Here is a 26,623-nt window from a genome sequence, read left to right on the forward strand (position 1 = left end):
TCTTGATTAGTAGCTTATTTAGCCTGCTACACCCTACTAGGCCGTAGTATATGGTTAGCTTGTAATAAGACTACTATAGACTCTGGAAGAAGTGGTATAACAATACTAACGTTACGATAGGGGGAACGAGCTAAACTGCTAATAGCTATTCTCTCTATTGATAAATGCGGAGCACTATAATTAGAGTAGTAGGTTAAGATAGGAGAAATCGCTAGTATTGCTATAGACGGAACCAAGTTCGTATACTATTAGAAAACCGAGAAACGAGACAAGACTAGGGAAGTACCAAAGGAGTATAAAAGACACCTAGAATTCGAACCGAAATATCTAGAAGGATTACTAGAATATAGCTTATAGGATTACGAGATTAAGCTTAAGGAAGGAGCATGACTAAAGTTCTTTAAGATTTACTATACAAGCTAGATATAAAATAAAGAACTTAAGCGATATTTGGAGGAGAACCTTCGAAGAGGATATATCTGCCTATCGATATTGCTAATAGGCTACCTAATCCCATTTATACCTAAGAAAGACGGAAAGCTACGGTTATACGTCGACTATTAGTAACTTAACGAATAGACTATGAAAAACTAATACCTGTTACTACTAATCTTATGGCTTTAAGATTAGTTAGTAGGAGCCTAATATTTTATACGTCTTGACTTGCCATCGGCCTATAACTATATATAGATTAAAGAAGGCGACGAGTAGAAAACGGCCTTTAGGACACCTTATAGCTACTACGAGTACCTTATCATGCTATTTAGACTTATAAACGCGTTAGTAACGTTCTAAGCCCTAATTAATCAAGCTATCTAACCCTTTCTTAACAAATTTATAGTATATTATCTTAATAATATACTTATCTTCTCCAAAATGATAGATAAATACCGGAAGTACGTAAGAGTAGTACTAGACGTATTATATATATATAAGCTATTAGTTAACAAGGAAAAGAGTAAATTCTATATTAGGAAAACGGTATTTTTAGGATATAAAATATCCCTAGAATAAATCTAAATAGAACCCTTAAAGGTTAAAGCTATTAAGGATTAGCTACGACCGACGTTAGTTATAGAAGTATAAAGTTTCATTAGGTTTATAAACTTCCATTAGATATTTATTAGGAACTTTAGAGCAATCGTATGACCTTTATACGAACTTACTAAGAAAAACGCTAAATTCTAATAGGAAGAGTAATATAAGCAAGCATTTATATAGATCCGTAACGCTATTACTAAAGATCTAGTACTAGTATTACCAGACCCTAGGAAGCTATTCAAGGTAGAGACAGACGCTTTAGACTACGCTATCGGAGGATAGTTAGGATAGTAAGATAAACAAGGGAAGCTATATCCTATAGCCTTCTTTTTAAAGAAGCTCGATAGACTATGTTTTAATTATCTAATCTATAATAAAGAACTACTTACAATTATCGAAGCTTTTAAGGAATAGCGACTATACCTTAGCGATACGATTAAACTAGTATAAGTATATATAGATTATAAGAATTTGCGGTACTTTACGATGACAAAGGAGCTTAACGGACGACAAATACAATAGGCAGAATTCCTTATAGAATTTAATTTCAAGATCCGCTATAAGAAGGGTAAAGAGAACGTATAAGTGGATGCCTTAAGTCAATAAACAGATTATATAGAAGGATAAACGGAAATAACGCTACTGTTATTTAAGGAACGAATAGACAGAACGCTATATTACGAAACGTAGATACCCGTGGAAGACGATCTACTTAACTCGTTCCTAGAATGTTATATAATCTTTCGAGAAGAAAGGATTAACAAGATGTAGTATTAAGCAGCACCCAGACTAGTAGTACCTAATGGAGTAAAAGAAAGAGATAGGAAACTCTAGTATCGAGGCAAAGTATATATCTACGATAGGGATTAATAGCTACGAATGATTTGAGAACTCTATAAATCGAAACTTAGAAGATATAAAGGAGTTACAAAGACTATCGTATAAGTCAAAAAACACTATAACTTTTCATAGTTAATGGTACAAGTTAAGGAAGTCATATAGAACTATAATATCTGCAATCGAAGCAAAATAGCATAATATAAGCTATATAGGCTACTTTAGCCATTATTAATAGCTAACAAACTATAGAGTTTAGTTACAATAGACTTTATTACAAAACTACTAGAATCTAAAGATATAGCTATAGGGGTAATCTACAATAATATTCTTACTATAGTAGACTACCTGACTAAATAAGTATACTTCTTTCCCTATAAGGAGTCCTAGATAGCGGAATAACTAATAGACGTAATCTATTAGTAAGTTATATTAGTATATACTTAGCTATAAGAATAGATTACCGATAGAGATACTAAGTTTATATCAAAGTTCTGGCAAGCGTTAATATAACAATTAGACATTAATAGCAAGCTATTAACGGCATATTATCTATAGACTAACAGACAAACGGAGCGACTAAACCAAGTTATTAAGCAGTACCTCTATTCTTACATTAACTACTAGCAAGACGACTAGGTTATGCTATTACTAATAGCGTAACTCGCTTATAATATAATACTAATAGAAATAACCAAAGTTATACCGTTCTTTACAAATTATAGATATAAAGTAAACCTTAGGTAAGGACTAGAGGTTATAGTACTAAGAGCAGTAGTTAAAGTAAAACGGATATATATACTATATAAGAAGCTTAAAAAGGAACTCGAGTTTGTCAGAACTAGAATAAAGAACTACTATAACAAATATAGGCTCAAGGGACCTTACCTAGAGAGAGAAGATAAAGTCTATCTGATTATATAGAACCTATAAACCAAATGACCAAGTACAAAGCTAGACTTTAAGAAGGTTAGACCCTTCGTTATTAAAGAACGAATTTCGACATCTAACTACCGACTATTGTTACCATTATCTATATAACTACAGATAGATATTTTTCATATTTTACTTCTTAAACTAGTACCAAAGAATGCTAAGGTTGCTATATATATCGAAGCAGAAGACAAAGAGGAAGAATAAGACGTCGAAGAAATTCTAGATTTACATATTATTAATGGAGAACTATAGTATCTAGTTAAATGGCTCGATTTTAGACTAGAGGATAACTTATAGGAACTAGTTAAGAATTTGAATTACCCTAAGAAACTAGAACAGTTCTACTACTAGAACCTAGATTGACTATGGGCACTAGCTTAGATAAAACAGCCAAGTCAGCCTCTAACAAATCTAGGCCTAAAGAGGACTAATCAAACGGGACATTAGCACCCTAGGACTATACGTTACTAACAACGCGTGCCTCGGAATCCCGTACCCTCCGTTCTTCTGCCTCTATTTTCTTTAGAGACTATATACCTCGACGAAACAGCTCGGAACCCTGCTCCTTCAAGAAACGTTTCTAACGACAAAGACATGCCAATCGACCGATAGCCATCTAAAGTTAAGTCTAAAGAACGAAAAGGGCCTCTTTAGCATCGGCCTCTTCTTATTCTACACGTTTCTGTTTAGATATAATCTTTATTACTATAAAAGATTAGCTACGAATATTAAGGCAATAAACAAGGCTACAAATAAGCAGACGCTATATTAGAACTATTGTAAGAATGACCCTAACGTATATACTCGCTATAGCAAGAAGAGCCTAATGCTATATGATAAGCTAAGTTCCGCTTAAAATACTACGAATATAGTATAACGTCTATACTAGAAGAATTAATAAAAGAAGCAAGCGTGGCGTGCTATTAGGATTTTAAAGATTAACGTTTAGAGATACGATCTACCATTTTATTAGTTACTAGTGGTACGGAAAAAGGGAAAAATTACAAGGTATATATAGAAAAGGACGTTAGCGTTATTTAAAACAGCCTAAGATAGGCTTTTAGGTCGAAAGCCTTAAAGGAAGGGTTTCGTGTCACGAAAATATATATATAGAATACTGCCTAAGCCGCCTCCCTAACAGGCCAATAAAATAGCAGGAATAATAGGCTAATCAGGATAAGATTATACTTGGCAAGAAATAATCATAGCAGAGGATCACTAGCTTACAATGTAAGCTAGGTAAGCCAGTACAGAGGATCACCACGACTATTAGTGATCCTAGGATTATATATATATATAGATAGTCACTCGTTATAGTAGACTCTGGGAGTTCACCAGTAATGGTAATCTATAATTATAGTACTTATACCAAGCATCGCTAACTACTGTAAGAGACAACTCTAGTATTATTATAAACCCTTTGGCTTTACTGAATCCCTTAGACGACCTGTACGCTTGTCCTGCTTAATCTACCTTCGTCTAAACCCTTTTAGAAGAAGTCTAAGTTGGGTTTGTCACAGCCCTTAAGGTCCTACTAGAGAAGGCTAAATATAACTTACTAGCTATCTAGGAGCTATAGATTAACCGGTTTATAAGGTTAATATACTACCCTTAGGCTTCGAAATACTACCTAGTTTATGAGCCTAAGGGCAAGGTAGCTATTCTAGTGGCTAAGCGCTTCCTAGTTAGCTAGTAGAACTACTTGGCAAAGGAGAACTAGTATAAGGTAATCTTTCTGGCCCTAGGAAAGAGGGGGTTCGAGCTCTAGTTAGTCTATAATAATAAGGGGGAGCAGGCCCTCTTATAGGACCTACTAGCCCTACCTTGGCTAACCTACCCCCTAGTTCTTATAGGTAACTTTAACCTCTACTACCTAGTCTAGGACTTATTTAATAGGCTTAGCCTAGGGGCCAGGGACCTCCTTAGCCTTACAGATTAGTGGGACCTCGACCTACGTACGCCTTATAGCCAGGTTACTAGGGCCCCCTAGGGGGACTAGCGTGGCCGGCCTTCTACAATAGACCTATTCTAGGCCTCGGCCGGGCTAGAAGCGACCTATAGGGATATCGTGGAACGTAGGAAATCCGACTACTACCTACAGGCCCTAAATGTCTCCCTCTAGGGGACTAACGGGCCTGTACTAGCTAGTAAAGGGTAGGACTAGAAGAGCCTAGATAAGGAGGTCACGCGGGCCGAAGCGGCCTACCTCCTACTCCGGCTTGGTAGGTAGGCCTTAGCCCCGGCCGGGCCTGTCTTCTAGAGCCCGGAGGAGCTTCTATAGGCCTTCGACAGGCTTATAGAGGCCCTCGAAGAGATAGCTATAGTCTCGGCCCTGGCAAAGAAGGCTAGTATAGGTAGTAAACGAGCTCGGTAGTAGACAAAGGAGGTTCGAGAGGCCCGGAAGAGAGCTAAGGGGGCAGAGAGGGCTTATAAGGGCACCCTAAACCCCTATATATAGGAAGCACTTTAGCAGGCCCTATAGGACTAGGCTAAGACTATTATAGCCGTAAAGACCAAGAGCTAGAGGGCTACGTTACGGGAGGTAACTAATCGGCCGGACCTGTTATAGAGACTAAAGCAGTAGGCAAGGCTATAAAGCTACCTACCGGTCGACCCTCTAAAGCTCCTAGCCTTCGAAGGAGGGCTTATAACTTACTAATAGAAGGCTAAAGCACTGGCTAATAAGTTCTTTCCGAACCTAGAAGCAGACCTATTAGATATTAATGACCCGATCTAGACGACTACTAGGAGCCGAAGTTCGAAATAAGCCAAGGGGTTACGGTAGGCGAAGTTAGGGTAGTACTAGCTAGAGCGGCCCTGTAGAAGGCCCTAGGGGAGGACCTCTTCCCTATAGGTCTATTAAAGGCCTATAGGCGGCCGCTTTACCAGATACTAGCTATACTAGCCTCGGAAAGCCTACGGCTCGGCTATTTCCTAGCCTAGTTTAAAAGGGCTAAGATAGTAGTCCTCTATAAGCCCGGCAAACCCCTATAGGCCTACTTTACCCTAGGTAGCTATAGGCCTATAGCGCTCCTACTAATAGTAGGTAAGGTACTAGAGGCTATAGTCGCCCGGAAGGTAACGGCCGTCACAGAGGCCTATAGGCTTCTACCGGCCAAACGGATAGGTAACTAGGAATATAGGTCTATAGAACTAGCTATCTAGCCTATTACGGCCTAGGTCTAGGAGGCCTAGAGGTATAAGGCGGCTACCTCCCTCTTATAGCTCGACATCTTAAGGGCTTTCGACACCGTTAACTATACCCGGCTACTAGCTACTTTACGGGGCCAGGGCTTCCTAAGGTAGTTAGTAATCTAGGTTAGGGAGTGGCTACGGGATAGGGTAGCTATCCTTTACTTCAATAGCTAGGAAACGGAGGATATAGTAGTAAGGGCTAGGGTTCCATAGGGGTCACCCCTTTCCCCTATACTATTTATTCTCTATATAGCCTCCCTCTACTAGGCCATTCGCTAGGCCAGCCCTATAGTTAGTTTAATAGGCTTTGCTAACGATACTAACCTTTTAGCCTTTAGGAGGGCCGAGGAGGCCTATAATGGCTAGCTATAGAGGGCCTAAAAGGCCTACCTCTAGTAGGCAAGGACCTAGGGTATAGCTTTTGCCCTAGAAAAATGCAAGCTTATCTACTTTAACAGGGGCCGGAAATAGTAGTCGCGACCGCTAGAGCTCCTACGGCCTAGAGGGGGCACTACTACTATAGCCCTTTTGAAGTCGGCCAGATTCCTCAGGGTCTGGCTAGACTAGAGGCTATAGTAGGGCCCCTATTATACAAAGGTAGCTAAGAAGCTAGAAACCTAGGAGTTTGCCCTAACCAGACTTGCTATAAAGACCTAGGGCCCCGGCCTCCTACGGGCCCGTAAGATCTATACCAAGTGTATCCGTAGCGCCCTAGCTTATAAGGCCTCGAACTTCTACAAGCCTACCAAGCCAGGGGGTAAGCCGGAAGGCCCTACTAGGGAATTATCGAAAGCCTAACACAGGGCCCTTCGAGTAGTTACCAGGGCCTATAAGGCCACCCCTATCTAGTGCCTCAAAACGGAAGCCTAGGTACCACCCCTCGACCTCTATCTTAATAAGAGGCTAGCTAACTTCGAAGCCAAACTCGACCAACCGCTCTTATAGACCAGGGCAGATCCGGGGGCCTCCCGGGTCCCTACGAGGGCCCTTATCTAACAGGCCTATAATAGGCTAAGCCAGAGGTTCCGGAAGAGAAGGGCTAGGGCAAGGGGCCGGGAGCCGAAGCCTATAGCCCTAGAGGTAACAAGGTCAATGGTCCAGCAATAGGTTTAGGAGGGCTATAGAGGGGGTCGACCCCCCCTATAGACCCTATAAAGGAGGCTACGGGCTACGGAACTAGCTATATTAGCCAGCTAGAGCAACCGTTAGAGGGCCGACTAAGCCGATAGGAGGATATAGCACATGTTAGATAAGGACCCCCCGTGCCTAGTTTTTACAAGGGAAGGCCTATAAAGGTACTAGGGCCTAACAAAGGCCTAGAGCTCCCTACTAGTACAGGCCCGTATAGGGGCTATTAGCCTTTGTAACTTCCTTTTTAGGGTTTAAGTCCCAGGGGTCAGTACCCCCTACTATGCCTATAGCTAGAGAGGGAAACTATAGAGCACCTAGTTGTATAGTGCCCGAACCTACCAAGAAGCCGAACGTAGGAATCCTAGGAAATACGGTCATAAAGGGACCTAGACCTTGTTTTACAGGGTATAGGGGCCCGTAACTATTGTTTGGCAAGGAGGGTTCTACGGTGGCTAATAGACCTAGGGAGGCTCCCGGAATACCGCCTTGTAAGAAGGCTAGACCGGGAAGGAAGGCCTTTTTAGGGCCATTCTAGCCACTTCTCCTTTTCTTTGTAATGTATTAGTATTCTAGATTAGGCGTTAAAGGAAGGATAGAGGTTTTTATCCGGCCTATTAGGTACGGTTTCCTTTATATATAACTAGAGAGGCTCTAGTATGCTTATTAGCATAATGGTATAGGACTAATAATAATAATAATAATAGAGATTTATAGTAATAGAGATAGGCTAGACTAATCGAACTATTATAGTTAAATAGCTTTAAGAAGTCTTTATTTCTTTTAACTAGCTAGAGGATAATTCTAAATAATAACTTTTAATATTAGATAACTATAATAACTATATAACTAATAACTTCATATAGCTATATTATAAGAATAATATCTAATTACCCTTTTTATCTCTATATATCTCTTATATCTTCCAGCTATTAGATCTATTAATCTTTTCCCCTTTAAAGTATACTTATTAGAAGCTCCTTAATAATATAATATCTTAGGTAGAATTATCTATCCTAGGTAAATAGATAATAATTAGGTATATTATTAAGGCTTAGAAAGAGGCTATTATAGCCTAGAATATTAAGGTAAGATAGAAGATATCTAGGTTATAGCTAGTTAATATAGTAAAACCCTTAATAAGTAGACTTCTATTAGAAAATTCGAATAACCTAACTAATCCTAATAAATAGCTAGCTTCCATATAGACTCTAAAACCTATTTAATACTCCTAGCCTTTAAAAGGAGCTATTAACCTAATTTTTAATATACTATAGAGGAAGTCAAACTTATATAGTTAGCTAACTAACCTATTTACTAAGACTTAGTACCCCTCTATATATAGGTTCCTATTTAGGAAGGTTAAGAAAGCTTTTAACTAGAAGGACTTTAAGTTAGCTTAGTTATAATAGAAAAATAAAGCTCTAAAGGCATAGTTAGAAGCAGCCCGGCCGTCGAAGAGGAAGAGGGTAATAGTAGATCCTAATAAGCAGTTTACAATGATTAAACAGATCTACCAGGCCTAGATAGAAGCCGGCCGTATAGAGGACCCTACTGCCGAAGAGAGTGGCTTAGAAAGTGTAGAATTAATAGCTTCCTATATTGTAGTTAGTTAAATAGGTCTATAATATATGTGGTTAAAGAAGATAGGTAGTTATAGGTGCTAAGGTTTGCCAAGCGGTCGGAAAATGGGGGTGGTTGGTATATGGGGGGTCTGACTTATATATTACAGAATGCATCGGCAGGCTGTAAGAACCGATATTCAGGGCCATCCGAGCCGCCATGTACCCGAGGGCTCTGACTGAGTTTAGAGTAATTAATCTGTACCCCATTGCCAAAGGTAGGAGAGGGAGAAAGGTACCTAATTACTATAGGTGAAGGTGCGTTTGGAAGGTGGGCAATTTAACTGCCTTACCTTTCCCTCCGCAATGGGCCGACCGATCTCTATCTTCATGCCAATGGCCACCGCAAAGATGTTTAAGCCGGCAATAAATGTACTTGGCTTGATTCAGATCCGGCTAAAAATGATAAGTATGTGAGTCAAATTCTTAACGGTTGCTCTAAGGTTGTTGGGTTGTTGCTCCTAGCTTGGTCTGGCGCCACTTCTATTATCGTAGGGGCGGCTCCATAGCCAATAGCTTTGATAACATTGATTAGAAATACAAAAACACATGTTAAGGAGGTGGATATCCGGAGCTATGGCCATCTTAATATCGTTCACTTCAAGTGCGCCTGAAGATTGCGTGGGGGTGAGCTTAGCTACCTAATAAAGGTAAGGTGCCTTAATTATAGGAGTGCGCACTGTGCAGCGTTTATGTGCAGTCGGGTTCGGCACCTATATATACCCGATCTACCGTGTATGTTGTGAAGACGACGTACGGAATTCATGGTGTTGACTCGCTAGATTCTAATAGCTATTGGCATGTCCCGGTGAGCATATCACTCCACCACTCCAGGTCTAATCATAGGAATATCCCCTTTCTTCACTCCCGGCCGCCTCCTTCCAACAACTGATTAGACCCCGCAGTTCGTTAATAACTTGTGCAATGCGAACACACCGATTCGAGCTCGGATGAGGTCACGATAGCTAGAAGCAATGTATTATTGGACTATTCCATACGACAGTAAAACAACGAGCCCCGGTGCGCCAAACCAAAAGCTGTACATCTGTAATTAGATAACTTAGTAGGGTGCCTCAATAAGAATACTACGTAACAATAAAGGGGGCCCCGTGATCGTGTGTGTGGTACCCAGTATATACACGCCTACAAACATACTGCATAGAGGTTGTCCACTCCTCGTCTCCTCCAGGACCCTTCCAGCTCAAGGATTCCCATCGCTCGCTTACCTTTGTTCTCGGTCTCATTGGGCGGCCACACGGAGAAGAAGGTGGCAGTTTGCATGCCTGTACGGCGAGCCCTGGCCGACCCCACGCTTGGCTGTGACAGCAGCACGGCCTTGGTCCAGGAAAGGGAAGTGACAAGAAAAACCCAGCCTTGGCGTCTTAGTCGCTTTGTGGTCGACATGTCGAGATCCACCGTGATGCTTGCCCGCTGCATGTTTGACCGACTTACACCTCCTTGATCGGGAAACGGTGAAGATAACCACCAAGAGGTGCGTGATCGGCACGCAGCATTGCATGCTCACAAGGAGGTCTCGGCGCCTGGCTGTCCTTTTCGAGGGAATACGAGCAAACAGTCGGTTGTTGCATTGGGAATCACGTACAAATGATGTATGACGCATATATATATATATATAAGGTGCATAGAATGTAGAGCCGCATGAAGGGTCAGAGGGGAAGCCAAACATAATTAGCTCTTTCTTGCATCATCGGAATACCTGACTGCTTTGCATAAGGAGGTGGACCTGTCCACCTCAAACCTCCCATCATGAGAGTGAACGTCCTGTTAGCCACCGCGGCCGCCCTGGCCCCCCTTGTCGCCGGCGCCGGCACCGCGGCTTCGGCCAGCAAAATGGAAGAGCTCATGGACATCAAGACGAAGCAGTGGGACGAGGCCCGCGCCAAGGGCCTCTTTGGCGGCTCGCTCCTGTACCGCAAGATCACCTCCAAGCAGGCCTGCATCAACGGGGTCGCGGGCAAGGGCACGGCCGCGTACCGGTGCAACAACGTGGACCTGCACGGCTTCCTGAGCCACGAGGACCTCGGGTCGTCTACCAAGGCCGGCAACGACGTCTGGGGCTGGACGTCGCCCGACGGGCGCGAGTTCGGCATCGTCGGGCAGACGGACGGCGTCGGCTTCGTCGAGGTGACGCGCGGCGGCAAGCTCGAGTACCTCGGCCGGCTGGACACGCAGACGACGGCGACCAGCTGGCGCGACATCAAGGTGATCGGCCACCACGCCTACATCGGGGCCGAGTCGGACGGCCACGGCCTCCAGATCTTCGACCTGAACAGGCTGCTCTCGGTCAAGCCGTGGTGGAACCCCGTCTTCTGGCGGCCGCGGACCTTCAGCAAGGAGCGCGACCTGACCGCCCTCTTCACCGGCTTCGGCGCCTCGCACAACCTCGTCGCACACGAGGAGGCCATGATGATCTACGCCGTCGGCGGGCGGTCGGGCGCCAACGCGCGCAACACGACGTGCGCGGGCGGCATGTTCATGGTCGACGTGTCGGACCCGGCCAACCCCGTCTCGCCCGGCTGCATCCCCCACGACGGCTACGTGCACGACGCCCAGTGCGTCGTCTACTCCGGGCCCTCGGAGAAGTACCGCGGCCGCCAGATCTGCTTCAACTTCAACGAGGACACGCTCACCATCATGGACGTGACCGACAAGAAGAACCCCGCCGTCGTCTCGCGGACCCCCTACCACGGCGCCGCCTACACCCACCAGGGCTGGCTCGTCGACCACACCCAGACCTTCCTGCTGCTCGACGACGAGAAGGACGAGCTGGACGGCACCGACCCGGCCGCCGACGGCCACACCACCACCTACATCTTCAACGTGACCAACCTCGAGGGCCCCATCAACACGGGCATCTACAAGAGCCCGGCCAGGTCGATCGATCACAACCAATACGTGAGTTTTTGATCATCACCATCCTCCACCCAAACCATAGTTACACCAGCCATGACTGACATGTATTATGATCCCCCGATGTTAGGTCGTCAACGGTCTGACGTACCAGGCCAACTACGGCTCGGGGCTGCGCATCGTGGACGTTTCGGGCGTCGAGCTCGATCCCACCGGCGGCAACTTTGAGGAGGTCGGCTTCTTTGACTGCCACCCCGAAGACGACGAGGTCGGCGGCGTGATCAAGTTCCTGGGAACCTGGTCTGTGTATCCGTACTTCAAGTCCGGTTACATCCTGCTCAACTCGATTGAGCGCGGTATCTTCTCGCTGAAGTACACGGGAAGGAAGGCCAGGTATTGAAATAAATAGCCGTAAGGTTAGACCACACACGGAAATAATAAGAAAAAAAATTGACATCAGTCTCTCGAACGGATGATTGATGCGCTCGGCGCGCACGTGGGGCGGTTTGTTGATGGATGTGCGGAGCTCATTAGACGCTCCCAAAGCCAGGGCGTGTTGTGGGAACGTTCGTCTACGGGAAGACTTGCAACGAGAGGTCTCCTTGGGGTCGCGAGCATCTATTAAGAACCAGGGCCAACCACAACCGAAAAACAAGCAACCTCACCGCACCGGTGGGAGAACCCAAGATGGAGCTTCCCAGCAGATATTGTCTAGAAGGCGTTTCTTCTCTTTGTTTCCCTTTCCTCATTCCAGACACCGATGCTCCTGTACTTCCAAACCCCAACTAAAACAAGCCCAACAGGTCATCGCTGCCCTTCCCCCCCGAGGCATTGCCGTTCCCGTGCCCAAGCTGCTGCCTTGGAGGGGGCGGCGCACTCGCCCCGCTCAGATCGAGGCCCTCGAACCCGCTCATCAAGTCGCTCAGGGCACCACCACCGCCGCCGCCAGCAGCAGCCGCTCCCCCGGCGCCCGCGCCTGCTGCTGGCCCCGGGGCGGGCGCATCAAACAGGCCCATGATGTCCGCCATCCCCCCGCTCGGCGGGGCCCCGAAACCGCCGGTCGACACCGGACTCGCCACCCGGTCGGGCGTGCCCGTCCCCGCCGGATTCTGCTCCGCGCTCGCAGGGGCGGCCCCGTCAAAGTCGATGTCGAGCAGGTTCTCGATGTTGCTCTGCGGCGCTGCGGCCCCGGCACCGCCCGCGCTGGCCGCGGCGGCCACCGACGCGGCGATCGGGTTCTCGGCCGCGTTCTGGCGCTGCTCCTGGATCGCGGCGCGCTGAATCGCCTCCGCGCCGAACCGGCCCTTCCCGACGAACGTCTCGGGCGGCTTGTGGTAGACCGACGCGAGGGTGGAGAGCTCCGCTAGGAGGGTTTCGAGAAGGACCGGAGGAAGACTGTTGACGGTGGTGGTGATGGGCGGTTTCTGGGCGAGGATGATGTTCTGCATTGGAGAGTTAGCATCCTAAAAAAAAAAGAAAAGAAAAGAAAGAAAAGAAAAAGGGGGTCAAGGAAGAAAAGGGCGAAAGGAAAGGGGAAAAGGGGGAGAGGGGGGGCAAACCTTGGCGATGTCCAGGTCACCGGAGAGAAGGCGCCAGTAAATGTAGGCGCGGTCGCGGATGTCGGGGTTGTCGCTTTCGGCCGTCGCGAGCTGCAGAACTTTTTGTACGAGGCCCTGGTTGCTGCTGGGCTTCTTGAGGAACAGTTTCACCACCGCCGTGAGAATTTGTAGCTGCGTTTGAGTAAACTCCTCCGGGAAGAGGTCAACAAATCCCGATAATATGGCGTCGGCATTGTTGATCTTCTCGGCATACTCGCCCACGATCCAGATCAGAGCACCCCGAGCGTTGGGATCGTCCAGCTCGTCGATGTATTTGCAGAGTGTGGGAATGACGCCCTCGTAGCCGGGGTACTTCCGAAGGATGTCCTTGATGACTACAATGACCTCTTGGACAACATAGTTGACCTTGGTCGCGATCAGGTCCAATAGAGCATTCACGCACTTCTCGCTAGCCGCCTCGATCTTGATGGCCACCTGGCCGATGGCCTTGACGGCGCGCTTGACAAAGTCCATATCAACCTCGAGGGCATACTCCTTCAGCTCGGACAGAAGCTGGTCAAAGTTCCTCTCGTTCGCTATCCTGACCATGATCTCGAGCTTCTGGAGTTTGACGTAAGGCGGGTCGTTGTACTTGCAGAAGAACACCCTGAGCTCCTTGCTGAGGATGTCCGGCTTAGCCTGCAGGAGGAGGTCGATGTTCCTGAGGGCGACGTACTGCACCTCTGGCGCAGAAGAGACGAGGGTGACCAACGGAGGCGCCATCTTCTTCAGGTACTGCTTGACAAGCTCAGGGTTGATGAGCTTCATGTGGGCAAAGACGACCTTGACGGCAGCCAGGACGACGCTGGGATTGACGTGTTGGAACTGCGGCGCGACTCTCTCGCAGATGTGCTCCGACTCCTTGACGTCTGTCGGGGGGTAGGCGGCCAGGGTGGTGAGGATCGTGACCCTCCCCCATTCGGTGCACTCGTTCAAGGCCATCAGCAGCTTCTTGAGGGTGGCTGGTGTGACGACCAGGGCCTTTGTCTCGGGCGCCGTTTCGTTGATTTCCGACAGGGCTTGTACCGAGTTGGCCACCACCATCGGGTTCGGGTCGCCGATCATCTCCTGCAATGTCTCGAGGAAACCGTTCTCGATGCACATGGTGGGGTTCAGGTCGAAGAGCTTGGCCACGCAGATAGCAGCCGTCTTGCGCACGTACGGCGACTCGTCCCGCAGAGTCTTACGCAGAGGCTCCTCCATGTAGTCCACCATTTTGTCCACACGGACGCAGCCCATAGTTCGAATCGCCAGCGCACGAATGAGGGGATTGGGGTCTTCCGAGTCTTGTACGAAGGTGTTGACGGCGAGGATGCAGAGGTCCGGGTGCGTCTTGGCGTAGTTCCTACGCACTGGTTAGTCTAGAACGGGGCAGACAGAAAAACGGCGCGCTCCTTGGGTCGTCGACTGCCTACATAAGATACAGATAGACCAGCTTCTTCTGGTCCAGGTCTGACGTCGCGATGTTCTTAAGCACATCAGGGAAGAGCGCCGACACGTCCTTCCCCAGAGTCATAGCCATGATGGTCTTCTGAATCGCTTCCTTCCGCTCGTGGGCGTATTGCGACACCAAGCCCGCCCGCAGCTCAAAGGTCTCGCCCTTACGCGGGGGCGCAAACGCCCCGCGAATGCGGTTTACGGCCTGCGCCATCGTTCGAAGCCCGGTCTAGGGAGGGGTCGTCGACGTGTCGGCAAGCGGAGACGATGTTGAAGCTGGGGCGCCCGACGAAGGGCGGTGAAATTGCCAGGCGCGACGAAAAGGAATTCGCGCGGTTATTGCGGGCTGCACTCTTTCATTCCCCAGTCGCACAGTGCCGGTCGTTGGCAGACTCTTGGGTGGTGCTGCGCGAACAATGGCGACTTGCTGAGACGCTGTCGCAGATGGGGGGTGGGTTCAGGCACTCGTGCTCTCTCAAATGTTCAGGTCTGGCCACGAGCATCCCTGGTAAGAGAGGTGGCTTGCCGTGTCCCGCTTCAGCCACACAGCTTTGCACTACGGATGGGGTGGCTTCAGGCTACTCTGTGGGTCCATCTTGGCAGCAATTATGCGGCAGCTCTCGGGATCTAGCTGGAACAGGGCCGCTCAAGAGAGCAAGAACCTCGCTTCAAATGATCCGGAACCACGTTCGACGGACCTGCGGTAACCTAAGCCCAAGAAACAACAATCGCAATGGTAGGCGGACTTATATCGTTGATACTTACCAATCTAACTATCCACAGGCTAATTTTCCCAATTTGCGCCGCCTGTTCATTGAGGCGAGGACCGACGACGAAGAGCGGGACATCTCTCGGAGGGCTGTAGGTCCCCCATATCAGACCGTTGATCAACATCTCGTCGCCTTACTCACCGTATTCCTCTCAGTTCTACAATGCTGTTCTTTTTCTAGGCTCAGTCGCCGTCTTTAGCTTGATTGCCCAAAGAATCAATGCACGATCTTGATCACGGTTTATAAAGCTTGGGACCTGAAGCAGTGTGCACTCTCGGCTTTGATCTCATTTCTGTCACACATATCGCGCCTTCTTCCGCAGGCAGTTCGCAGCCGACTCGACTCCCACATAGACGGCATGCACTTGGTCACTGCCTTCGTCTCCATGGAAGCAGGCCAACGGCAAACAAAAAGACGTGGTGCTGTCCAATGATCGTCTAGATCATGGTTGGTTAAAGACCAAAAAAGCGTCACCTGTAGGATTCGAACCTACGCTCCCGAAGGAACTGCCTACCGGCTAACCAAGGACTAGCAGGGCAGCGCGTTAACCACTCCGCCAAAGTGACTTGTGTGGAGCTGACTACTCTTGTGATCAAGAAAAGCGATCTCGCCCAGAGATCGACCCCACACGCATGGAAAGACGGCCCCGGATGATGATTATAATAAGGGCCAGCGCAGCGCAGTCTTGAGAACGGGTTAGCCACCATGTCACTCTGCGCGAAGGAGTAGTTGACCTCGCTTTTCCGTGCAAGAGTCAAAGCGAGAATAATCCGCAATACAAGTACAGAGACTTGCCTGTCCAATACGTACACCATAAGACAGTAACTACATCGCCTGGTCGGGAACTCTCAGTCCGACTCGCTCTCGTCGTCCAGGAAAGCCAGATCTGCCCTCCGCTTCGCCGGCCCCTTCTTCCGCACCGCAGGCCTCCTTTCGCCCTCGTCATCGCTCCCCTCGCCACTCCCACCCTTGCCTTCGCTACTGCCCCCTTCCTCGCTCTCATCCCCCCCGCTCCCTTCCGACTCGTCGACCCTCATCCCCCTCCCCGCCGCCTGGGCTGCCGCCCGCCTCCTGGTGCCTCTCCCGCCCCCGCCGACGCCCCAGCTCTTCTCTCCCTGTATGACGTCCTGCAGGTCCGCCTGCAGCTCGCGCATCTCCCTGATCTCGCGCGCCCGCGCCTCCGAGAACCGCCCCGTCATCCCGACATCCGCGAGCATCTGCTTGAGGTGCTTGATCTTGGCCTTGGGGGTGTCGGCGCCGTGCTTCTTGAATTCGACCGCCCAGACCTTGCGCACGCCGCACTTGTTGAGCTGGGACTGGAGAAGCTTGATCTGCGCCTCGTCCGGCGAGTCGGCAGGGGCCGAGGTCGACTGTTTGCCGGCGGCCTTCTTCGGGTTGCGCTTGCGCTTCGGTGGTGGGGCCTCGTCAATCACCGAGGAGAGCTCGCTCGAGGAGTCATCGGCAGCGGCCGTGGTGGAGGAGGGTTTGGCTTCGGGGTCCGGCTTGGTTTTTGGTTTTTGTTTGCGCTTCGGAGGCTCGTCGATCACCTCGGATAGCTCGCTCTCACCGTCTTCTGATGATGGTTTGGGGGCCTCCCGTTGCTCTGACGAGGGCTTGGTCGTCGAAGAATCCGCAGGTGCGTCGGACAGCTCGCTGTCACCGTTTGTCGGCTTCTTTGACTGCCGCTTCGCCTTCAGCTTTGGTGCCGCTTCTTGGTCGCTGGGGCCCGAGGCGTTATCCTCGCTCTCCGACGGAGCCTGGCTTTTCTTTGATCGTTTTACCAATTTACGTTTCTTTGCGGGTGGCGCTGGTTCATCCTCTACATCGCTTTGCTGTTCAGCGTTGGACTCCGCATCTGACTGGGTTGGCGCCTTTTCTCCTCGTTTCCTGCGCGCATTGCTACTTTGCTTCTGAGCAGGCTTTGCCTTCTGTTTGGAAGTGGGAGCGGCGTCCTGGGGTTCATCGGCTGTTTCAAGCTCATTCTACCGAACGACCCGTCAGCAGCAGTCCACGGAAGGTGGACGGTGGGCAGCAGCGCTCGTCTTACCAGAGTGTCGAGGATAATCTGCTTGCTTTTGGCCTTCCAGTCGCCTTCCTTCAAGAACCCTTGCTCCAAGCCGAGTCTGTCCTCCACATTTTTGCGCGCGTAATTGACTGTCAATTCATCCCTCTTCGGGCTGTTGTAGATCTCGCGTACAACGTTGGCAAGCTCTCTCGCGATAGCCTTGTCAGTCGCTTTGGCGGGGGGCATCTCGGCGAGGATGCAGGCGCAACGAAGGGTTGGTCGACACAGAAAACCAAACCAAGGAAATCTAATGACCTAAACCGTCTATGCATCGGACGTGCGCGGCAGAACATGTAAGTTTGTTGATAATGCCCGCCCGGTGTCGCCGTCAAGGTATCGCCACAACCGACACGTCCAGACGCGTTGGTGGCGGGGATCAACATGGGCCTGGCCACGATCGAGCCAAGCCGTGCACAGACCTTCTTTTTGGTTTTAGAGGTGGATTGGCGACCCAGCAACATGGACAGGCTCGGGTTGAGAATATTATATACGGATTAATTACAACTTGTTCCAATATAGCCGGTCAAATCCCATTGACCACATGCATTAATTAAGTTTTCTCTCACGAGGCACGATGCACTTCTAGAGAAGATACTCAAACCTGGGCTTGTTCTAGAGGCGTAGCTATGATAAATTCTTCCACTTCAATTCTGACTTCTGACTAGCCATTATTTTGGATTTCATCAAGTACATACAACTCACACTTCGTCCTACGGCTTAGCTTAGAACCTATGATGGCGATGAAAGTATTTTAGAGAATACCAAACTTCAAAGGAAATGGCTTGGGTGGAAGTGGTTGTGGAGGTTAAGAGTAATTATAGGTAAATTAGTTTCTCAAAAGGGCGTGAGATGCTACTAGTGTTAGAATACATTTACAACTCATTATTGACTTCTTATACTATTCTCTTTTCCAGTAACTTCCTCGAAGAGCTAATAAGTTACAAGATGTCCGGCAGCTTTGTTCCTTGTGTCTTGACACAATACTGTGCTGGTGCATTCCTGGAAATAATGAAGGAGACCATCGACGATGAGCTCTGTGTGGCATGCCTTGTTGAAGGGTGATCTACTCAAACTTGATCCTGACTTCGAAGGTCTGTACGGGAAACAGCTTAGATTCGTTAATTGATGCACTCTTCGTCTGGTTGGGTTAGGGTTCACTAATTACCGGTCTCAGATATTTTGTTCGGAATAGCGTACGATACCATGCCCGCCCTGACCCTTGTTCCTTTTATTGCCGATGAGTTCCAAGCTTGGCAAGGATACTTCAGTGAACAGCCAACCTTATCACCAACCCCTCCGATTCACTCTATCATATGCAGGGAAAGAGCATAAAGCCTCGTCCGAGTTGCAATCTCAATCCAGAACCTATAATCACTGCATTACTATGGCAGCCTCTGGTAGTTATCTTTTGAGTCTCACCACGCTTGCGCATGCTTTCACCCATACCCAGCTGCACAAGCCCCTCTTGTCCCTCTTGGCTCTCCATGGAACGGTGAGGGGGATACTCGCCCACCCGAACCCCAACCCCAACCTCCCCTTCGTGATCAACACGTGGTCCGGCCCCTTCACGGCGGCTACCGACGCCGCCTACTACACGCTCACCAACGCCACCGGCACCGGGTCGCCAATCGCGGCGCTCGACGCCGTCGTCGCCGGCTGCTCGGCGTGCGAGCAGAACCAGTGCGACGGCACGGTCGGCTTCGGCGGGTCGCCGGACGAGGCCTGCGAGACGACGCTGGACGCACTCATCATGGACGGCACGACCCTCAACTCGGGCGCCGTCGCGGGGCTGCGGCGCATCCGGGACGCCATCGCGGTCGCGCGGGCCGTGCTCGAGCGGACGCGGCACTCGCTGCTGGCCGGTGACCTGGCCACGCGCTTCGCCGTCGAGATGGGATTCGGGCCCGAGGGCGACCTGAGCACCCCGGAGAGCAGAGCGCTGTGCGAGGACTGGCGCAGGGGCGGGTGCAAGGGCAACTACAGGGTCAATGTCGAGCCCGACCCGGAGACGTCTTGCGGTCCCTACCGGCCAGTGCCGCTGCTGGCTGGCAGAGGGATTCGGTTGGAGGACGGGCAGGCGTCGCATGACACCATCTCGATGGTCGTGATTGACCGGAATGGGACGATGGCGGCGGGGACGTCGACCAACGGAGCGAGGTTCAAGGTCCCGGGCCGTGTCGGGGACGGGCCCATCGTCGGGAGCGGGTCATATGTCGACGGCGATGTGGGCGGGTGCGGCGCGACGGGCGACGGGGACATCATGATGCGATTCTTACCTTGCTATCAGGCGGTGGAGAACCTGAGGTTGGGCATGACGCCGACAGAGGCAGCCGAGGACGCGGTCAGGCGGATGCTACGGAAATATCCAACCATATCGAGCGGAGTCGTGGTGGTAAACAACAAGGGCGAGCACGGCGCGGCAGGGTCAGGTTGGACATTTACATACTCATTTCGAGGCGGGAAGATGGATGCGGCCGAGGTTGTGAGCGTACCACCACTGGCGGGCCTTCCGGTTGGAAGGATTAGGATGGAATCAGATAATGCCTTACGGGAATTGTAAAGTCGACAAAAACCATCAGAAAATCGACACAAGTTCAATCACAATAATCAACCAGTTTTATGCCTAGCACGGCTCTCGATTCAATTTTTAAGGGATTATCTGAATCAGACGAACTCAAAAAAGCGTGCCACGCTAAATCAATGTACTGTAGAATGATTTTTTCCCCAGGCGCACAGATCACCTCTCCAGGCAGTTCGGAAACCACCCGGTCTTGGCATTCAGGAACCGATTAGTTGTTACCCCGCTTATTCAGCGCTAGTACTGTTTTGGCGACGCCAATCTCGGTGGCCCTGACAGTTCAGGGTTCTAGTGTAAGGTGCCCAGGTACGCTCACCCGCCCAGACCATTCAATTTTCCCTCATCAACTTTCGATTTTCGAGCGACCGCGCATTTCGTCGCAGCGGCTTCCTTGCGGCGCGTCGCTGCCTTTCCTGGTCTTAGGGCCATGCCATTCTTTTCAAAACGTTGATCATGAAGCGTTCAGTCATTCTTTAGCCCACTTATATTTCCACACCCACGCTGTTCGACGACGACGATCTACGAGTTCTGATCTCGGTTCCGTCGAGGATCCGTTCCATTCCTTTTGAGAGCAGCAGCAACAATGCGCTGCAACGTTCACTTGTTCTTTAACATCCTCGCCGCCGCCACAGCCCGTGCTGCTAAAGGGACAGTTTGGGCCACACCTCACGAGAGTTATTCGTCTTCGGTCGGCGTGCTGGGCTGCAAGGTCGACACCAACCGCATCGCGTACTGGCCGGCCTCGGTGGACTGCGACAACATATGCGTGTCGCTGAGCTACGAGGGGAGGAAGGTCCATCTCTTGCGCATCGATCAGTCCGAGGGCGCCCACGACGTGAGCTACGATGCCTGGAACTACCTCCTCACGGGCTACTCGGCGACCGAGAAGCCCACGACTGGCGGCCCCGTCGCCATGGAGTACGAGGATGCCGACCCGTCCGCCTGCGCCGACCTGATCCACACGAAAGGCAGCAAGCTGCCGCTGAGCGCGTCCAACAGCATGAACTTCCTCGCCAGCTGCCTTTCCCATGACACCTGGGTCGGCAAATACTTCGTTCTTTACAACATTCTCGACCCCATCTGCTCCTGGGGCACCGACGAAGTCTGCACCCTCGATTGGCCGACGGAAAACCAGGCCAAGTGCCCATCCCAGCTCGGCACCCCGTCTGTTTTGACCGACGACCCCGTTTACAACATTCAGTACATGACAGGAAACAGAATCCTGGCTTCCAGCGGGCAGGTCGTCGCTAGCGGTGGGGCGACCATCACCCCACCGTCGGACTTGAGTCAGAAATCTGGAGGGCGCATGGCGAGAGGCCACGCGATGGTGGTTTTGGCAATGAGCCTAGCATATTGGCTTTTGTGGGGCATATGAGCTTGGCACGTTGTGGCGACCGACCTTCTTTTCTTCTTTTTTGGTTTCTTTGGGATGGTACTCGTTGATTTTGGATACCCCTTCGTGCATGAATACACCTCGATGACGACGGAAGCTTAAGTTTGATTTACAACCGGCCCAACCCCGGGTTAGCACGCTGGGCGAAGGAAGGAAGTGAGGAAGCTGAGGCTGGTGACGTATGACACTCAGAGTTGAACTGCCGGACCGAGACGGCACTCAGTGCATGTCTTAGATGTGCCGCTTTGCGCTGTCAGCTCGTGTCTCTGCTATGGTGTCGGACGATTCGGCCGGCGACTTAAGATTTCTGTTATACAATAACAACAACTCAACCGACATCCCTTCATCAAGGGCCTAGCACGCCGTCTACCTGGCCACTGGCGTTAGGTATACGTTCAGCTTTCCTTTCTCCCACAGATTGTAGATCCGCTGTTTGCTCATCCAGTCCAGGCTGTCTTCGGCAATCCGCAGGTCAAAGTTCCATAACATCCGGGTCAGAATGAGACGCATCTCGATGTAGGCAAGATTCTTGCCGAGGCAGTTGCGTGGGCCAAGGTGAAACGGCTGGAATGCGTCCTTCCGGTCGCCCGCAAAAGCCGGGTCGCCAAGCCACCGCTCCGGGTGGTACACAAAGGGATCCTTGAAGTGGTCGTCGTTGTGGTACATGGCCCATTGGTGAACTGCCACTACGGTCTGTCTCGATGGTCAACGCCAAAAAGATTCTGTGGGGACGCGCGTTTTTTAACTCGAGCTCACCTTCTCGGGCACGTAGTTGCCAGCAATGTTCGCACCCCCCTTGGGCACGACGCGTGGCAAACCTGTTGGGACGGGGGGGTACATCCGCAGTGCCTCGTCCAGGCAGGCCAGGAGATAGGGGAGAGTGCTGACACTGGTGAAGTTGATCTCGTCTTCGGACTTGAAGCTTCCGCGGATCTCGGCAGTGAGCTTCTCCATGGCCTGACGATTCGTCAAGAGGAGGTACGTCACGCCCGAGAGCAAGGTCGCCGTCGTCTCGGACCCGCCGATGATCAGAATGGCACTGTTCGCTTGGAGTTTCTCGAGGGTGAGCCCCTAAGGATTCCAGTCAGTATTCGCGTGCTCCTTCAACCCGGTCTTCGGCGGTAATGAAGCGGGAACAAGTTACCCATTCGTCAGCCCTCTTGAGCAGACCCTCGACCAAGTCCGGCCTCTCCTTTCCCGCTTGCATCCGCCTTTTCAGCTTTTCCATGGTCATCCGCATGTGCTTCTCGCGCTCCTCCTTGAACCGCGAGGGGATGAGGGCCAGCACCAACTTGATAATCGCAGGGTAATGTGCCAGACTCTGAAAGACGGTTCCTGCGCGAGCGACCTCGAAAATCGCTTTGACCCAGGGGTGGTAGTCGGAGCTGTCGAGACACCCGAAACTGGTGGTGGCCGTCAGCGAAACCATCGACCTTTTCACAACCCTTCACTTCCTCCCCCCCCTTTTTTCCCCTTCTCCTCTCCAGCAGAACCAGCAGAAACACCGCCAGTGGGCACCAAAAACACCTCCTGACTTACCTCTCACCAAACGCCAGATCACCAATCACGTCGAAGGTAGTGTAGTTATACCACGCCGCAAGGTCGACGGCCTTGCTGCCTCCCTCGCTCTTCTCCCGCAGCCGCCTGATCAGCAGGTCGACGTAGCCCTGGATGAGCGGCTGCTGCTCGCGCATGCTGCGGTCGCTGAAACCGTGAGCCATGCTGCGGCGCAGCAGCGCGTGCTCCTCGCGCCCGGCGTTGACGATGTCGGTCGTCACGCCCTCCACCGGCCTGTAGAACCGGTCGTACTTGAGCATCTCCTCCCCACCTTCGACGATCATCGAGCCCCCTCCACCACCACCGCTACCACCACCGCCGCCGCCGCCGCCGCTGCGGTGCCCCATGATGTCGCGCCACGCGCGCGGGTCCGAGAAGGCCAGCTCGTTGGGCGCCACGCGCACCACGGGGCCGTAGCGCTTGTGCAGCGCGAGCATGTCGAAGGGCAGGGTGCCCGCCATGTGCCGCAGGGCGTAGCCCCAGCGGGTGGCGCGCATCAGCAGCGGGCCCGGGTACCGGCGGAGGGGGTGCAGGAAGAGGTTGTAGAGGACGTGGGAGACAACGTAGAGGATGAGCTGCCGGGGGGGACGCCAGAGTCAGCCTCGCTCTGGTCATTCACGGGTTTTGGATTGTTCCAGTTTGCAGCGCTGGGAGTCAGAGAGGGGGGGCTGTGAAGTGTATAGTAGGAGGTCTTGGGGAGGAAGGGGGGGGGAGGTGTGTTAGTTTCTAGGTGGTTCATACAGATGCGAAGCCAAGGGCCAGAGCCTGGCCCACGCTGAGCTTTGAAAGCGCCATTGTGTCACTGCAGCGGGCCTCGTTGTCGCGAGGATTGTATGCCGCTTTTTTTTTTCTTGGTTTATTGGCGATGCCTCGAGCGGCTCGCCCTTACCCGGATCTCAAGGCTGGGCATGAAACGGGGATGCGGATTTGCTCGAGTTGGTGTTCTGAACTCGGCCGTTTTGAAGAGGGTTGCAGCCGGTTCGGGTCAGTGGATATTATTCCCGGCACCTCGGTCTCGCTTGTCGCGAATATCCTGCCCTCCAATTACGCTGTTTACCGGGTACGAGTACGATGGACGACAGCTGCGATGTTTCGCTGAGCCATTCACGTTCAAGCCCGGGATAAGCATGATCACTTGTCTTGGCCCAGGATAATATTAATTATCCACCACTAACACCACCCATTGAGTGAAGATTCTCGAGTCTTGGTGGGCCGTGACTTTGATGGGTTGGTTGACTCGAGTCCCTCCAAGTTGGTACGGGGTAGTATACCTATGGAACTACCCTGACAGTGTCAAGCCTATAGCCTATGAAGCGTAGCTTCCCGCCTACTCTGGGCCTCGATAAGAGGTGCGCGAAGCGTACACCAAAGTCGGGGTATTTTACCCTGCACACTGCGCCGTATTCCTGCCGCACAGCTGGCGGCTAGTTTGTTGGCTGATGCTTTCGCCGAATTATGACACCGTCAAGAGTCATAAATGCCTTTCTGTAGGCAACGGCGCGTCAATCACGGTTATGTGGCTGTTGGTCTTCCAACACTGGTCTAACTGCACCCAAGATTCCCATCCTTCAACACCTCCGTCACCTTATCTAATCTAAATGTGAGAAGTCATGTGACTGAGCTTTCCGGATCAGGTTGATGCATCGGATCATCGTTAACTAATCCCAAGCACTATCTCTCCCTGTTCCGTAGTCTAAACCTTGGACAGAGAGTGCACGAACCAATTGGTCTGTTGGAATTTATTAACGGAGCACAATCCAAAGAATCATCCGCTCTTTGCATTTAGATTCCGCTACCTGTCACGCAAACAGCTCTGGCTCCTTCTGCCAGTCCTCCGAATCCTTAATCAGATCTCTACAAAATGTCAGGCCCGATCGTAGTCCGGCTGCCCCGCAGAATCTCCAAGTCGCGGTTTCTCTCCATGGGTGCCATCTCCTGGGTTTACCGGATCACCGAAAGCATTGTGGTTAAGTATTCTAGAGATATAGGTGCGGGTGAGATAGAGCGAGACAACGCCATCTACGATATCTTCGAACAGTACACGCCATGCCCATACGTCATACAGAGCTTCTACCGCACCGCCAATGCCAACTTCCTTCCGTTCATGCTCGCCAGCCTCGACACCCGTTTAAAACGCAATCAGAGGCGCGAGAAGCACAAGGTCCTCCAGGTGCTCCGGATTGAGGAAAGGCATCTTATCGAGCGCTGGGCCGCCGAGCTCTGCGCAGCTGTCGCCTGGATCGAGTCTCTTGGCCTTGTCCACGGCGACCTGCGCCCTCCAAATATACTCTTTGACGAGCAGGATCACCTCAAGCTGACCGACTTCGACTGTGTCGCACGCATCGGAGATGCTTCCTCCGGCAATGCCCCGCCATGGGCACGCCTCTACCCCGACCCACTTACTGGCAAGGGACGCTGGGGTCTCTATGGTCCGAAGACAGAGCAGTTTGCGATCGGCTCGTTGCTGTACTGCATGACAAGGGGCCACGAGCCGTATGGACACCCAGACGACAACCCCGAGCTCGACGTCGTCAGGCTGTTCAAAGAAGGCGTTTTTCCACGTGTATACGCCGAAAGTGATGAGCTAGACCGCATCATAAATCGCTGCTGGACCGGATATTACGAGTCGATAAAGGACTTGGCGGAGGTGGCTACCCATCTCCCAGGGGCCAAAGACATGGGCACCGCTACTACATTCAGTGCCGAGTACTGTGCTCAGAAGCGTAACGAGTGTTGCCAACTTGTTCGGGAAGGCTTCTTAGAAATAGACGACGTGTAGGGATCCTAGGAAGGCAGGGGCCTTGGCTAAGCCAAACTCAAGACTGTAGGAGAGGCGTTGCACCAAAAGAAGTGATGGTCCAGCGAAGACATCCAGGATAAAAACATGTGCAGCCATTGAAGATCGGTCCAGCATTGTATCTCTATAGAGTACTGGTAAATCATACTTCCACCCACTTTCCAGTCTTGGGGAAGGAAGGGGAGGCGCTCTGCGGGGAGGGGGGGTGTTTGGGATTGGTTCCTTTTCGCACCTTGGGAAACAAGGCATTTGGCGGCCACAGCAATTCGGCGGTAAGAACAGCAAGTTTCCAATTGAGTGATTATCCATTCCATGCACAGGTCTTGAGAGCGGGCTGTGTTGGCCCAATCACTCGGCTATAGGGCGGCAGAGGTCAGCAAATTAAGTCAGACCCCCAGGATTCCGAACAACCCTGTTTCCAAACACTTGGCAAATCTTGGCCTGCAACCACACCCATCTTCTTCAACTATCTATACTACAACTGTTTAACTAATTACAATACAGGAAGCCACTGATTCTACACTTTCTAAGTCGCTCTCTACAGCTACAGGGTCCTCTATATGGCCGGCTTTAATCTACGCCTGGTGGATCTATTTAATCGTAGCGAACTACTAGTTTAGATCCGTATCTACCCTCTTCCTCTTCGACGGCTAAACTGCTTCTAACTATACCTTTAGAGCTTCGTTTTCCTAGTATAGCTAAGCCACTTTAAAGTTCTTCTAGTTAAACGCTTTTTTAACCTTCCTAAGTAGAAGCCTATATATAGAGGGGTGTTGATTTTGAGTGACTAGGTTAGTT

At 50.7% G+C, this 26,623-nt stretch overlaps 8 protein-coding genes and 1 non-coding gene across 9 annotated transcripts; 5 read left to right on the plus strand and 4 right to left on the minus strand.

Moving 5' to 3' along the window:
* Nucleotides 1-846: 846 nt before the first annotated feature.
* MYCTH_2066922 (uncharacterized protein) lies at nt 847-1,014 on the plus strand (the record flags this gene model as incomplete). Its single annotated transcript, XM_003664889.1, has 1 exon — nt 847-1,014. A coding segment is annotated over one exon (168 nt), but the record flags the coding sequence as incomplete, so codon positions are not given.
* A 9,417-nt stretch (nt 1,015-10,431) lies between these two features.
* Nucleotides 10,432-12,251, plus strand: MYCTH_2308164 (uncharacterized protein). The gene is made up of 2 exons (XM_003664890.1): nt 10,432-11,675; nt 11,761-12,251. The coding sequence occupies exons 1-2, from the start codon at nt 10,527-10,529 to the stop codon at nt 12,028-12,030; spliced, it is 1,419 nt and encodes a 472-aa protein (XP_003664938.1). The 5' UTR covers nt 10,432-10,526; the 3' UTR covers nt 12,031-12,251.
* On the minus strand, nt 12,252-15,128 carry MYCTH_2308165 (uncharacterized protein). The gene is made up of 3 exons (XM_003664891.1): nt 14,644-15,128; nt 13,190-14,573; nt 12,252-13,072 (listed from the first exon to the last, which is right to left on the minus strand). Exons 1-3 carry the CDS (start codon nt 14,877-14,879, stop codon nt 12,416-12,418), a joined length of 2,277 nt encoding a protein of 758 aa, XP_003664939.1. The 5' UTR covers nt 14,880-15,128; the 3' UTR covers nt 12,252-12,415.
* Nucleotides 15,129-15,322: 194 nt separating this feature from the next.
* MYCTH_2308166 (uncharacterized protein) lies at nt 15,323-16,014 on the plus strand. The gene is made up of 4 exons (XM_003664892.1): nt 15,323-15,401; nt 15,449-15,526; nt 15,591-15,911; nt 15,968-16,014. The coding sequence occupies exons 1-3, from the start codon at nt 15,399-15,401 to the stop codon at nt 15,666-15,668; spliced, it is 159 nt and encodes a 52-aa protein (XP_003664940.1). The 5' UTR covers nt 15,323-15,398; the 3' UTR covers nt 15,669-15,911; nt 15,968-16,014.
* Nucleotides 15,904-16,001, minus strand: MYCTH_t162. Its single transcript has one exon. It is a non-coding gene; the product is annotated as a tRNA-Ser (tRNA).
* Nucleotides 16,015-16,283: 269 nt separating the features above from the next.
* Nucleotides 16,284-17,686, minus strand: MYCTH_55542 (uncharacterized protein; the record flags this gene model as incomplete). Its single annotated transcript, XM_003664893.1, has 2 exons — nt 16,284-17,417; nt 17,483-17,686. The coding sequence occupies 2 exons, from the start codon at nt 17,684-17,686 to the stop codon at nt 16,284-16,286; spliced, it is 1,338 nt and encodes a 445-aa protein (XP_003664941.1).
* Nucleotides 17,687-18,741: 1,055 nt separating this feature from the next.
* MYCTH_2308168 (asparaginase) lies at nt 18,742-20,133 on the plus strand. Its single transcript, XM_003664894.1, has one exon. It carries the CDS (start codon nt 18,885-18,887, stop codon nt 20,058-20,060), a length of 1,176 nt encoding a protein of 391 aa, XP_003664942.1. The 5' UTR covers nt 18,742-18,884; the 3' UTR covers nt 20,061-20,133.
* A 964-nt stretch (nt 20,134-21,097) lies between these two features.
* Nucleotides 21,098-23,823, minus strand: MYCTH_2139973 (uncharacterized protein; the record flags this gene model as incomplete). Its single annotated transcript, XM_003664895.1, has 5 exons — nt 21,098-22,164; nt 22,228-22,542; nt 22,616-22,874; nt 23,011-23,603; nt 23,770-23,823. The coding sequence occupies 5 exons, from the start codon at nt 23,821-23,823 to the stop codon at nt 21,838-21,840; spliced, it is 1,548 nt and encodes a 515-aa protein (XP_003664943.1). The 3' UTR covers nt 21,098-21,837.
* Nucleotides 23,824-24,733: 910 nt separating this feature from the next.
* Nucleotides 24,734-26,164, plus strand: MYCTH_2308172 (uncharacterized protein). The gene has a single exon (XM_003664896.1). The coding sequence runs from the start codon at nt 24,890-24,892 to the stop codon at nt 25,805-25,807; it is 918 nt and encodes a 305-aa protein (XP_003664944.1). The 5' UTR covers nt 24,734-24,889; the 3' UTR covers nt 25,808-26,164.
* The last annotated feature ends 459 nt before the right edge of the window (nt 26,165-26,623 follow it).

This window comes from Thermothelomyces thermophilus, chromosome 5 (genome assembly GCF_000226095.1).
Source record: "Thermothelomyces thermophilus ATCC 42464 chromosome 5, complete sequence".
In the NCBI taxonomy this organism is placed as follows: Eukaryota; Fungi; Ascomycota; class Sordariomycetes; order Sordariales; family Chaetomiaceae; genus Thermothelomyces; species Thermothelomyces thermophilus.